Source organism: Monodon monoceros, unplaced genomic scaffold (assembly GCF_005190385.1).
Source record: "Monodon monoceros isolate NGI ecotype Baffin Bay Population unplaced genomic scaffold, NGI_Narwhal_1 Super_Scaffold_14, whole genome shotgun sequence".
Taxonomy (NCBI): Eukaryota; Metazoa; Chordata; class Mammalia; order Artiodactyla; family Monodontidae; genus Monodon; species Monodon monoceros.
Window position 1 is genome coordinate 17,538,595 of NW_021703770.1, and position 12,802 is coordinate 17,551,396.

Here is a 12,802-nt window from a genome sequence, read left to right on the forward strand (position 1 = left end):
AAATAAATATTTTTTAAAATGCCTCATAAGAAATGTAGCTTCAAGTAAATTCAAGCCCGTGCTTGCTGAATTATCTTCAAACTGTTAGAAACAGTTTTGCACATAGTTTAGCGTTCTCAAGTCTGATCAAACAACTGTATCTTTAGAATATAACAAAAGGCCTATTTCATCAGTCCTGCCCTAGTTAGGTGGATAGTCTAGTTCTTTATTGATTGAGTTTTAGATCTTCAACAGTTTTAATTATTTTTGAAATTATTTTGTAATTAAACTTAAAATAATTTTTGTATAAGTATTTAGTTCCAGTGACAGGAGTACTACTGCTATTAATTTCATCTCCCTCCCTTCCTCCCTCCCTCCCTCCCTCCCTCCCTTCCTTCCTTCCTTCCTTTTTTCTTGTATGTGATAAATATTTGTTGAAGCCCTACTATGGGTCCACAAAATAAAAAGATGAATAAGACACAAACTGTGCTTTGAAACGAGTGAGGAAGGTAAACGTGTTAATATAGCAATATAATATAGTATAATGTATATATGAATGATAAAAGAGGTATTAATTAATATCTTAAAAGGATTTAGAAGCATGACACCTAATACTATGAAAGAGGAAATCTTAAGCTGAATTTTAAAGAATGAATAGGAGTTTTTCAGGTAGCAAACGGGAGAATCAATATTCCAGGCAAATATAGCAGCTTTTTACATTGTGAAAAACCTTGTTTGCAGTGCAAGAGGCAGCAGTGGAGAAAGTACATTAGGGGAAATCTGGAGTCCAGTCCGTTCCCTGGTCATTTAACTCTGCACTTAAGTTGCCACAAATGTTATGTGGCTAGAAGCCCAGGCTTGTACAGATATCCTCACTTGAAGTTTCATCTTGGAAACCCTCGGTTCCAATTATTGAGAATGACTAGGCATAAAGCAAAGCTGTGACAATAATCTTTCTAAAGCTTAATGTGTTACTGTTTAAGGTTTGTTCGCCCTCCGTTAATCATCTTCTCTGTGGATGGTTTCCGTGCATCGTACATGAAGAAAGGCAGCAAGGTCATGCCTAACATTGAAAAACTAAGTAAGTCATTTTCATACTGTGTTCTTATCTGTAATCCATGATCTGCCCAGTAGCCACTTAGCTGTCGGTTTTGAGATGTATGGACACATGACTTTACCATTTGAAGTTCAAAAGTGAAGGTAGCACATGTCTTTGCTCATTTATAGAATGGATTTGCGTACATGAGGTGATTCCTGGTTGTTCTCTTGCTCTAATACCTGAATTCTGTTTCTAGGGTCTTGTGGCACTCACTCTCCCTACATGAGGCCCGTGTACCCGACAAAAACTTTCCCTAACTTATACACTTTGGCCACTGTAAGTATTTTTTCAAGTGGTGTAGATTCAAAGCGCTGATTTCATCCTGAAATGACTTAGAGAGATTTAAAAAACATGTTCCTTAGTGTTCAAAGAAAATCTTTCTCTTTTTCATCTTACCTGTATCAGTTGTTTATAGTAAATGCCTTTTACAACTTTGTGGATGACTGAACTTCATTGCAATTTTAAAACCTTTTTTTTTTTCAGCTGCAGTTCTGTCTGCATATATACATTCAACCTCTCAAATACCACAGGAGCTATTCTTTATTTTCTGAATTTTCAAATAAAAAATGTTGACTTCAGAGCTGCTATGTTTAAATTTTCAGATACTCCCAGTTCTACCTTGCTTTCTTCTTTAAAAAATATAATTTATTTATTTATTTTTGGTTTGGAGTAGAAATAGAACCTAGGAAAAAGGAATAGTGTATTTAGAAACTTTGGAGGCACATAAGTAAATTTCATTCTAAGGGGTAATTTATTGTAATAAAAATTATTGTCATCGTATTAAATGCAACAGTTAAAAAACATCCCAATATTAAATTTCTCATAATCATGTCAAGTTTCACAGATGGCTTATAATTAGTCCATAGATAATATTCCTGTTTGCTAAGACAGACACGTATAGAGGTTATATATGTCTTATATAAAATTGGAAATTAAATATTGTTATAAAACCTTCTATGATAAGAAAATTTATGATAGAACTATTATGTGTGGATTATTTTGACAATAAATTTGCTTTTCCACAAAGGGGCTATATCCAGAATCACATGGAATTGTTGGCAATTCAATGTATGATCCTGTATTTGATGCCACTTTCCATCTTCGAGGGCGAGAGAAATTTAATCATAGGTGGTGGGGAGGTCAACCGGTGAGTTTTGCATTTTTTTGTGTGTCTGTGCCTTGAAACATTTCACCCACCCCCAAATTTGTTACCTGTTGAAAAGATGCATTTAATTTCCTCATACTTGGCAATGTTTCTGTCTTTTGATATTGTATATATATATGTGTGTATGTGTGTACATAATATATGTGTATCTATATGTGCATATAATATGTATGTGCATGTGTATTATGTATATATATATGTATGTGTTAACATATGTGTGTATGCAATGTATATATACTGTATATACATATGTTTATGTGTCTATGTTTATACATGTGTGTATGTGTATGTGAGGTTATTATTATAAAAGTGTGCGATGATAAGGATCTCCATTAGGGTGACAGTGGTAGAAATGGTGACATAGGGGTAACTTTCAGAAATATTTTGAAGAAGGAATACTCAGATCTTATTGATTTACTAGATTTGTGGACACAATGAAAAAGAAGTGAATGACATGACTGCCACAAAAATTTAGCCCAAGCGCCATATGATCAGGAACAGGGAAACTTGCTGGGAAAAAAAAATCTCGATGAAACCCACAGTAAATTTATGAATTCTTCTGTTTAATCCATTTTTAAAAAAATCTTGGAAGTTACGTATAAGTGGAATCTACCTTGGTTCTGGACCAGCAGATCGATACTTTGAAAGAAATCATCCTATTTACTTCAGATCAAATGGCTGGGCAGAAAGTAAAAAGGGATATAGGTGGCTTTCTGCACAATATTTTTCCTGTGACTGTGTGTATGTGTACGGTCAGGCAGCTTGCTTTGGTCAGAGGTGAGCAAAGCAGCAACATAAATCCACAGCTGTTTAATGTGCAGAATTGAACTAAGTGCACGTGACCCTGGGTAGAAGGATCCGAATCCCCGTAGGAACACATCCCAGTACACACAGTCAATCAGAAACACGTAGAAGAAGGATGGCAAATGGTTCCATCTCATGTCTACTCTGACTGGGGGCCACGGCTCCCTGGAACACTGGTGGGAAGAGGGGCTGGGAGGCTTTTGTGCAATCTGCCATGGCATGAAGAGTGGGCAGTCTGCACATATCCACGTACTTACCATCCCCAAATGATCTCCTACCCGGAAATGTTTGCTTCAGTCTATGAGCTAAATAGAGAATATAAAGTATGAAAAAAATGGTATTGCTCTTTGAGAAAAGGTCATATATGACAAAAAAATTCATATTGCATAATCAGTATTCATGGTTAAATATGGGCTTTTCATTTAAAAAAAAGTTGGAAGACTTGTATATCTGTAGAAGTGTTTCTTTCTATCAGAGGTTCTGATTCTGCCGTCTTTATTCAGGCTAGACTCCCAGAAGTCTGTGATGTCTTACATTGTAAGCAAAGTGAAATTTGTTTACAATGTGGATTTCCCAAACAAAGTTTGTGATAGAGGAAGATTTTAGGTATAAATAAAATAATTGAAATTTGAGTTCTGTCAAGAGCTGTTGCTAGTTGGTGTTTTATATTAATTTTGTCATGGAAGCAAACTTGCTTGAAGAACCACAAAGGATATAAATAGTAATTTTATCAAATTGGATCACCTTCCACTGGGTGTGGATATTAGGCTTCCTCTGGGTTGGCATGACTCAGAAGATGAGTCCACATATTCATTAACTCCTGCAGAAACAGAGCAGACGGAAAGCTGTGAACCTGCTCAATGAAGTGAAGTCTGTTTTAACCCTGTTTGCCTGTTTCCGCACTAACTCTCTAAGTCGACACATTTCACTAAGTTTAGTAATTCCCTAGTGCTGACGGAGATTTGCACTGAAACTGATTTGTGTTTCTGTCTATCTTCTTGAACAAGATGCCACCATAAGAAATCCAAGGAGCACAGTAGATATCATTTAAAAACATGTTTTATAGAAACTTGGCACGTAGGAATAATATACGGACAGGAACTATAAGAAACTACAGTATGAGTATAAGAAATTATAAAAGTGCTATAAGAAAAGATGAGCCTTAATAAATACTCCTTAAGCATAAGAGGCTTGTATAATTCACAGTGAAAAAATAATTGGAGTAGAGAAAATATTTATAAAAATCTTAAACAGGTAATTAAGTCAAACAACTTATTTTTTACTGAGTGATTAAACCATGAAAGACATTTGGCTAAATAATATATGAGTCCTATTAAATGGTGAATAAGAACCATTCTTATTCTAGTTTGAAATCTTATATATGACATGAGGCATTTGTAGTGTCCATTCAATTTGAATTACACCATTCAACTTCCAAAAATAATTTCTATAATTTAATTTTATTTTTAAAACCCTGATATAGCCACTTTAGCAAAGTTGAGTCTGCTTTTAATTTGTTAATCTTCAGAATGCACTATTAAAAGTTGTCATTCACTGTGTGACCCTACATTTCTCCTACATATTATAATGGGATTCCTTTTCATGTTGTTGTTTTGAAGCTATTTACTTTTTTCTCATTACAAAAGTATGTTCCATACTCTTAACAGAGTGCCATAAGTGTGTTTGTTTCTTTGAAAAATCTCTTCATTCTAATCCTGCAATTTCTAATACTAAGATAGCTCAGTGAGGAAATTACCTGTTCCGTTCAAAGCTGGACTCAGAGAGGTGGAGAGTGAATGAGACTCCACAGGGCCCACTACGTGTGGCGATTTGAGAGATGAGTCCAGCACCCTACCATGGTACAAGTCCTCTGGAGCCATAGTTTCTGGAGGAAGGAGGATTCTTTTTAAAAATTAAAAAAAAATTTTAATTGAATGAAATATTCTTTAAACTCTATAGTGCTTTACAATTTTCAAAAGTTTCACACACATGATATCAGATAATCCCATAATAACCCCCCTTCTTTCCCCTACCTTTATATTGCCCGCTTCCCCTTCCCTCTCCTCACTGGTAACCACTAGTTTGTTCTTTATATCTGTGAGTCTGCTTCTTTTTTGTTTTATTTACTAGTTTGTTGCATTCCTATTACTTCTCAAGTTGCTGGGCCTATGGTGGTTTTTGGCCAGCATTGGTGATGCAGTGAGTTGGTCCTGAGACCATCCTTGTGAATTACTGTAGTGTAAGAACACAAGAAAGATGGCAGGTTCAAGAAAGAGATAGCAAAGAGAAGAAGAATGACATTAGAGTAGGAGTGAACTTCCAGGCCAAAGGGATTGGCCTGATGGAAAATGTTAGTCTTTGCTTACCACTTTGTCTAACAGGTGACTTTCTTTTTTTTTTTTCCAGGAAAATTTTACCTTTTCTTTATTGTGTTTCTTTTCCATATACTGCGATAAATCTATATTTCTTTCTCATTTTACTGTATCATAGTGTACTTAGGATAGACTCTACTCTCCTGGTCCCTTTGCTGCCAGGCTCACTTCTCTTTCAAATTTCACTGTAAGCAACCTTTTCTAAGTAGATTTCACTAAGCTCCCTCAGCCCTCGCTAGGCTCAGGGACCCACTTTTGGGTTTTCTTGTTATTTCTATCATAATTGTGACCATGTCATTTGAAATTATTCACATAATCTGCTTTCGTCTATGGGCCCCATGAGGGTAGAGACTTGATTTATTTATCTCTTTATTCTCAGGACCTAACCCACAGCCTAACACATTTAGGTGTCCATTTATTATGTTTTGGATTGAACTGTTCTACAGCTCCATCTGAGGCGTGTTTTCCTGGACTTCTTTCTGGATTTCATCACTCACTTTCTTCTGGCCCTAATCACCTGGAAAGAGCCACACTGGTTCACAATCTATTCTGCTGCATCCCCGAACCCTCACATCTTTAGTGTGTTCCTACTCTTGAATCTCAGTGATTGATTTACTCCTGCTGACACTAGGGCCCCGCCCATTCCTCTGGTGTCCCAGAATTCTATTTCTTCTACCTCTGTGCTTTACAATGCAAAGGAATAATTTCCCTGCAGAGAACTGCTAGGAAGACTACAATAGTAGTTCATGGTTTTCAAAAATGTTCTTTTGCATGTTTTCCTTTTTAAAACATCTCCCCTTCTCCCACAGCTGCATATTCTCCTGAATTTGAGAAAGTGTTGGATTTCGCATTTAAATGCTCCTGGTCCCAGTGGGAGTTTTCTTTTCTTTTTTTTTTATTCCTGATAACATATCAAGAAGGTACAATATTATTTCCATTTGTCCCCTTTTCAAAATGTAGCATCTAGGACACAAATGTTGAAAACTCTGCCTGTAGATAAAGGAAAGCAATGGACGAAATACTGGGATTAAAGGTGGGAAGGCCAGACTCAGTGTCTTCTTAGCTAATTATTTTTTAGCTGTGTTGTTTGGCCCATCGCTGAGGAAATACAGATTACATTCAAATTCAGAATGGGAAATGGGAAATTATAATTCCTATTTCTCTGAATTAACAAGAAACTAGTTTTATGATATCTGTTTTATGATTCTCCCTCCCCTGCGCCTCCTCCACTTTATAGACCAAGATGCTCCTTTTCATTTATCTTCCTTTGGACCAATATTTTACTGCATTTTTTTTCTCTGTAATTACTAGATTTAACTTTAGAGTTCTGAAATATAATATATAACTTGCAAAGGAACTTTTATAACTGCTCATGATCTGATTTAACTTAAGAATCTTTCTTCATGCTTCAGTTTCATACCATTTGCCAAACCTTTGACCGACCAGTTTCATTACTGCTAGGGTCCTTTCCTTTGAGATTTTAAAATGTTTTTTTTAATTCCAAGTATTCTCTCTTATTTGTTCATTCTTTGCACTTTTCTGACCATGCTCCCAATTTTCTTTTAGAAAATGCGGCCAACACGACTTGTACCAAGAAGCAGGGAGAAATTTTTTGCATCTTTTTTGGAAGAAATAAATAAAAAAATTTTACCTTTAGTTTGTCTTCATAGTTCACATTGCTTTTTACAACTGGTTAATTTTTCTTTTTTTCTGATTACCAAGATGTTAATTGTCACTACAAAATTTTGGGGAAGTACAGACAAGTACAAAAAAACAATGATTCTGATTTTGCCACTGGGATAATTTTAGCACCCTCACATCTGTCGTATCCCCTAGTGCTCTTTCCTTATACCATTGCAAAGACTCCTTTGGTGATCATTCCCCCTGAGGGTTAGTAAGCTAAAAGTTACTTATAGGGCTTCCTGTTGCTCTGATAATGCCAACGTCAGCATGTATTCCACAATATAACTTTTGAAAATGTAGGGTCATCATTTGACAAAATTGTATTAAAAAATTTTCCATTAGAAAACCCCAGATTGATTTTACATTTCATATCTGCCAAATATTGCCTAATACAACTTGCTTGGAAATGTCAAGGCACCACAGTTTCTAGGAAGTTGTTTGGCTATGCATGCACCAAGGTTGTGTCTCTGAAACTAAAATAAGTATGCAAATAGATCACTTAATATAAGAAACTGATCTCTCTGAGATCTGAGGTGGCTTTGAGGCACCTGCAGGGTATCCAGGACTCGGTTTGAGTTCACCTTCTTGCTAAAGGAGGCGCTGACACAAGACTGTATGAAACTCCAGGACCCATTTGAGTCCTTCTTGGCTTGAGGATACCCAGAAATGCCAGAGTTTATCTGTAAAGCAGAAGGATACTTTGGACCAAACCCTGGTAGGATGCTTAGAGCAATCTGAGGTCCTGATCTCTCTGGTCCATCCTAATGGGACAAGGACTCCACCTTTCCCATGCTAATGACATCCGCTGGCAGCTTAGACCTCCAGGAATCTGGGAAGGTGCTGTATGCTCTCCTGCCCCATCCCTCACTTGCCAGCTGCAACAGCTGTGATTTTGGAGCTGGGGGTTTCCAGTCCTCCCCAGGGGCCTGGGAATCCTTGCAGAATTCTCCCAGGCCAGGCGTTCCAGACCTTTCTGAGGCCATGGCCAAGCTCCTGAATGCCCCACACCTCCAAATTGCCCCTTTCCTCAAAAAACAAAGATTTTAACTGGAGTAAGTAAAACACTATCAAATTCTGGAGAAAAAGAAACCAGAAAGGAGGTTGGTTGCAACTCGTAGACCATTTTTGTTTTGGTCTTGTAAAAAACCAAGCTACACTTCTTTTTCCTGTTTGCCTCCTAAAGCTAAGGGGTTTCTTCTCACGGACTTCTATTCAATGGGACACTGGCCATTCTAAGTTGTTTTTAGTGTCCTGAGAATAACTGGATGATATTTATTTCCATTAATGCATAATAATTAAGATGAAAATTGATCTAGTGTTTACCAAATGCTAAAACACTGTTTTTAAGGACTTTACATGTATTAACTCATTAAAGCTCAGAATAATCCTATGCGCTAGGTAATATTATCTATATTTTAAAGGAAAGTAGAGACCTTAAATAACTAGCTGAAGGATCACATGGCTTGGTAAGTGACAGAGGCAAGGCTTAAAATGCAGCTAGCTGGTCGCTGGGCTCAGGTTCTTAACTGCCGTATCTTCTACCTCCCAACAGCATGAGCTGGAAAGAATATACATATATTGGCCACTCCACGGGGCATGGGGGATCTTAGTTCCCCAACCAGGGATCGAGCCCATGCCCCTTGCAGTGGAAACGCAGAGTCTTAACCACTGGACAGCCAGGGAAGTCCCTGGAAAGAATATTTTAAAAGCCTTAATGACATGCTTGGTTCACCTAACTTATCCCAGGAATTTATTCCTAAAATTCCACTTACTAAAAGGCTAAGTAAAAGGTACAAGGGGAAAACCAGAATAAAAAATAGCCCCTTTTCCCCATTTCATTCACCTCATTTAAAACAAAACAAGACAAAGCTAGGTTCCGAGATCCTGGCATCTGTGTGCCAAATTGGGGTTTCCCTCTGTAGGCTTTCAACAGTCAAGGAAACATATGGTCACTCGGGGTCCTTTGATGAGCAGAATTCTGCCATGTAAGTGAAATGTTCAAAACAATGATCAGAAAAGACAGGTACAGAAGAGACTCTTGAGATGAAATAAAAGTTTTTTTAAAAAGAGCCACTATAATCATAGCAGAGCTTGAAAGCTTTTGCAGAGAATGTATTGAATAACATTTATGGAAAGAATAATTCTGACTTCCAGATGTGAAAAAAAAAGGTTGCAAATATTGGGAAATTTATGGTGGGGTATGGTAAAGTATAACATATCTGAGCTAATATATTTTAAAACCTTTTTCTTCTTTGACCCAAACCCAGAATATGTTCTAAGCCTCTTATATTTTCCTCATTAGCTATGGATTACAGCCACCAAGCAAGGGGTGAAAGCTGGGACATTCTTCTGGTCTGTGTAAGTTACCTCTATTTTGTCAATGTAAAATTACAATTATGATTCCATTTAAGAAACATTCATTCAATTTGATTTCACTTCAGTTAAATGTTAACATACTCCAACGTATGAATATTTTCTGATTCAAAATAACCCTCCATTTTTTTTTTAAGAGATCCTCTCTGTCTTTTTCCATCTCCATTCTCTTTTCCTCTTCTCTCTCTCTTTTCCCCCATCTTTTCTTAATAGAATGTAAGGAAGATTTTCTCTCCTACATCTAGTCACCCTTTAGAATTTTCTGTCCCTGTTTATAGGTTTTTGGTAACTTGGCACCTAGGGAATGTATATTTCTCAGGCTATTTATTGCTGTGATTTGAATTATCACTTTCTATAAATATATTACAACATTCTATATTTATTTTGGTTCACAACTTTAAAAATCGAATATGGTCTCAGACAGCTGATGTAGTGGGCTAGAGACTGGAAACTCCAGACAGGAGACAAGAGGAAGTCTCTGTTTCCATCCCATTTTCCCACTGAGCTCCAGGATTTCCCTAATAAGAAAAAAGGAACTACTTCTCTTCCCCGCAGAGGTGATGGGGGGATTAGTAGTTAATGTTCATAAAATAGCCTTAAGATGAAACTTACCTAATAAAAGTGTCAACATGTTGATTATTTTTGAGGCTCCTTAGTAAGAAAAGGAATCTGTTTCAACTTTCATGGGGATTTTGTTCCCACTGAGATGTTCTTTCCATCTTTATTTTTTTTAACCACCTAAAGCTGTTTCCATATTTGCCTCTTATGCCGTAACAAAAATATGACTATTCTGTAATAGTAGTGCGCTGAGAGCAATCACAGGTTCAGATTAACACAGAATGGTACCATCTATATTCTCCAAATTCAGGAATAAAGGTAGCTTCTTCAGATTTGAAGGGCTAAATTGAAATTGGGTTTGGTGATTTGAAGCTAACACAGAGTGTCCCTTAAAAGTCTCCCCCCCCTTTTTAAAAAGAGATTTTTCTCTGTTGAGAAATAAGTATATGTTAGAAATGACATGTAGATTTACCAATTTAATCTTATGCATTACATTTTTTAACCTTTGATTGTCATTGATACTTATAGAAGTGATTTCTTCTGCTCCACAACATATTTGGCTGGTAGAATGGAGAGGTGCCAACAGCATAATTAATACCTAGTCCCCACCCTTACCCCCCGAAACTGCCGCAGAGCTTCATTGAAAAGGCTTAGTGTTCCGGTTTTGAATGGCAATTTTTTCCACCCATTTCAAACCTTATAAGAAGGTAGCTTTTTTGCTCCAAAGATGTCTATAGTTTGCTTTGCTTCTCAGACTATTCTTTTATTTCTATATCCCGGAAGTGACTTGGATTCATTTTCTTTCTTTCTTTTTTAAAAATCTCTTTAGAACTTAAAAAACTTGTCATACTTCCAGGTATTTAATGGAATATATGTCAAGGAAATCTACACGTCATAGATTCTGAAAATTTTTAAATTTAAAACCAGATTCAGCCATAGACTTAGACTTTAAAGGTCATCTTTTTAACCTGGTTCCGTATTGCAACCTAGAATTAGTCTAGCTTTTCAAAGGGTAGCATTTCATTTCAAAGTCATCCTCAGCTGAGTCTCCATTACATTCTTTTATGTCAATTCATGTTCAAAGGCAGTGATTCCCTTTATATATGGGTGTCTAGGTTGATTCCAATCCCAGCTCTGTCACATAATAGAGTGCTGACCTTGGACAGGTGATTTAATCTCTCGATAAATGAATGTCCTCATCTTCAAATAGGAATGATAGTGTCTTCATCACAGGGTATCGTGAAGGTAGAATGAGTTAACTTATTTAAAGTGCTTCGTAGGGTACTTAGTACATAGAGAGCAGCCAATAAATGGTACCTGTTTTCTTATTCACATTACCTCTTTCAACAATGACCAGACGGTGGCTATATATGACCTAAGGTAATTTGTTCCCCTTTAGCACTAAATCACTCGTCGGGTTTATTGAAACTCATCGAGTTTATTTTCCATTTTTCCTACTTCCTTTTCTTTTTCTAAAACATGTCTAATGTACTTGGTGTCATGAGAAATTCTATATCAATCAATAATGGTAAAGGCAACAGCATGAATCCCATTTCCCTTTCTGTTTGGAATACATTCTTCCTTTGTCAGATCTGTTTGTGCCGTGTCTGCTTCAAATTTTAAACATTAATGGCTAAGGGCCATGTCTTTTTTGGTCTCTGAGGTTATTTCATAAAGATAATCTAAAATGAGTAGGAAACTTAGAGACCACTGTGTCTGACTCCTCACGTTTGAGATCAGAGTGCCAAGGCTTAGAGAGGTAAAATGTACCCAAGGCCACAGTTACAGTGGATACTCAGGCCTCCAAAGTACTCATGCTCTTACCACACACACGTATTCATCCCCTGCCCAGAAAATGGCAATTACCTGCTTCTCGTTCCAAGCAGAGAATGGTGACTTCCCCGTAATAGCTTTTTTTTTTTTTGGTAGGAGTATCTTGTACCTTTTTTTGTATTCACAGAAATGCCTTGAACGTAATACGCTTTTAACAAATATTTTGTGAATGAGTGTACTATATCTGTGGGCCTGTGAATCCAGTACATAATGATAAATGCTAACTTTTTTGGGGGGTGGGGATGCCACGTGGCTTGTGGAATCTCAGTTCCCTTACCAGGGTTTGAACCCTGGCCACAGCAGTGAAAGTCCGGAATCCTAACCACTAGGCCACCAGGGAACTCCCGTAAAGCTAACATTTTTCAATGTTGTCAGGCACTATTCTAAGTATTATCTCTTTTAATCCATACAACAACCTTATAAGATAGGGACTATTATTCTCCTCATTTTATAGAGGCACTAAAAGGTTAAGTCACTTGTCAAAGTCTCATCCAACACAAACCCAGGCATCTGGCCTCAGAGCTGATGCTTTTTTTCCCTGCTCCCTACTTGTCAAGTACCCCATCCAAAGACGGCATTAAAGGGTGAACATTTTGAGCTTGAAACAAATTCTATTAATTTGTATTTTTCCATTAGCATCAAGTGAGTCCATCAGAATCCATTTTTGTGACTTAACACCAATTACATAAAATAAAGCAGCTTGTAGGTAGGTAGTGAAGTAAGGTAAAATGAAAAGGCTACAACATTCACTTTTTTTTAAGTTAGGAAAGAATTCAAAATATGTAATTATTTTGTTCAGATACAGGGGATCTCTAAGGCTGAAGAATTAAATACCTTCAGCGATTAACCTGGCTTTGCTATGCCTACTTCAAATTCAATTATAGGTTATAATAGACAGGATCGCATTTATTCAATAGCATTGGAATTTGTTTAAGT

At 36.8% G+C, this 12,802-nt stretch overlaps 1 protein-coding gene across 7 annotated transcripts in view; it reads left to right on the forward strand.

Moving 5' to 3' along the window:
* The window catches only part of ENPP2 (ectonucleotide pyrophosphatase/phosphodiesterase 2), a 106,613-nt gene that overhangs the window by 49,507 nt on the left and 44,304 nt on the right, over positions 1-12,802 (forward strand). For 6 of the 7 annotated variants that reach the window (XM_029222810.1, XM_029222811.1, XM_029222813.1 and 3 more), the window contains exons 6-9: positions 963-1,060; positions 1,275-1,354; positions 2,106-2,225; positions 9,405-9,460. In XM_029222810.1, coding sequence (XP_029078643.1) covers positions 963-1,060; positions 1,275-1,354; positions 2,106-2,225; positions 9,405-9,460 — 354 coding nt within the window. The remainder of the gene's footprint in view (positions 1-962; positions 1,061-1,274; positions 1,355-2,105; positions 2,226-9,404; positions 9,461-12,802) is intronic. The other variant, XM_029222815.1, reaches the window with a different exon arrangement.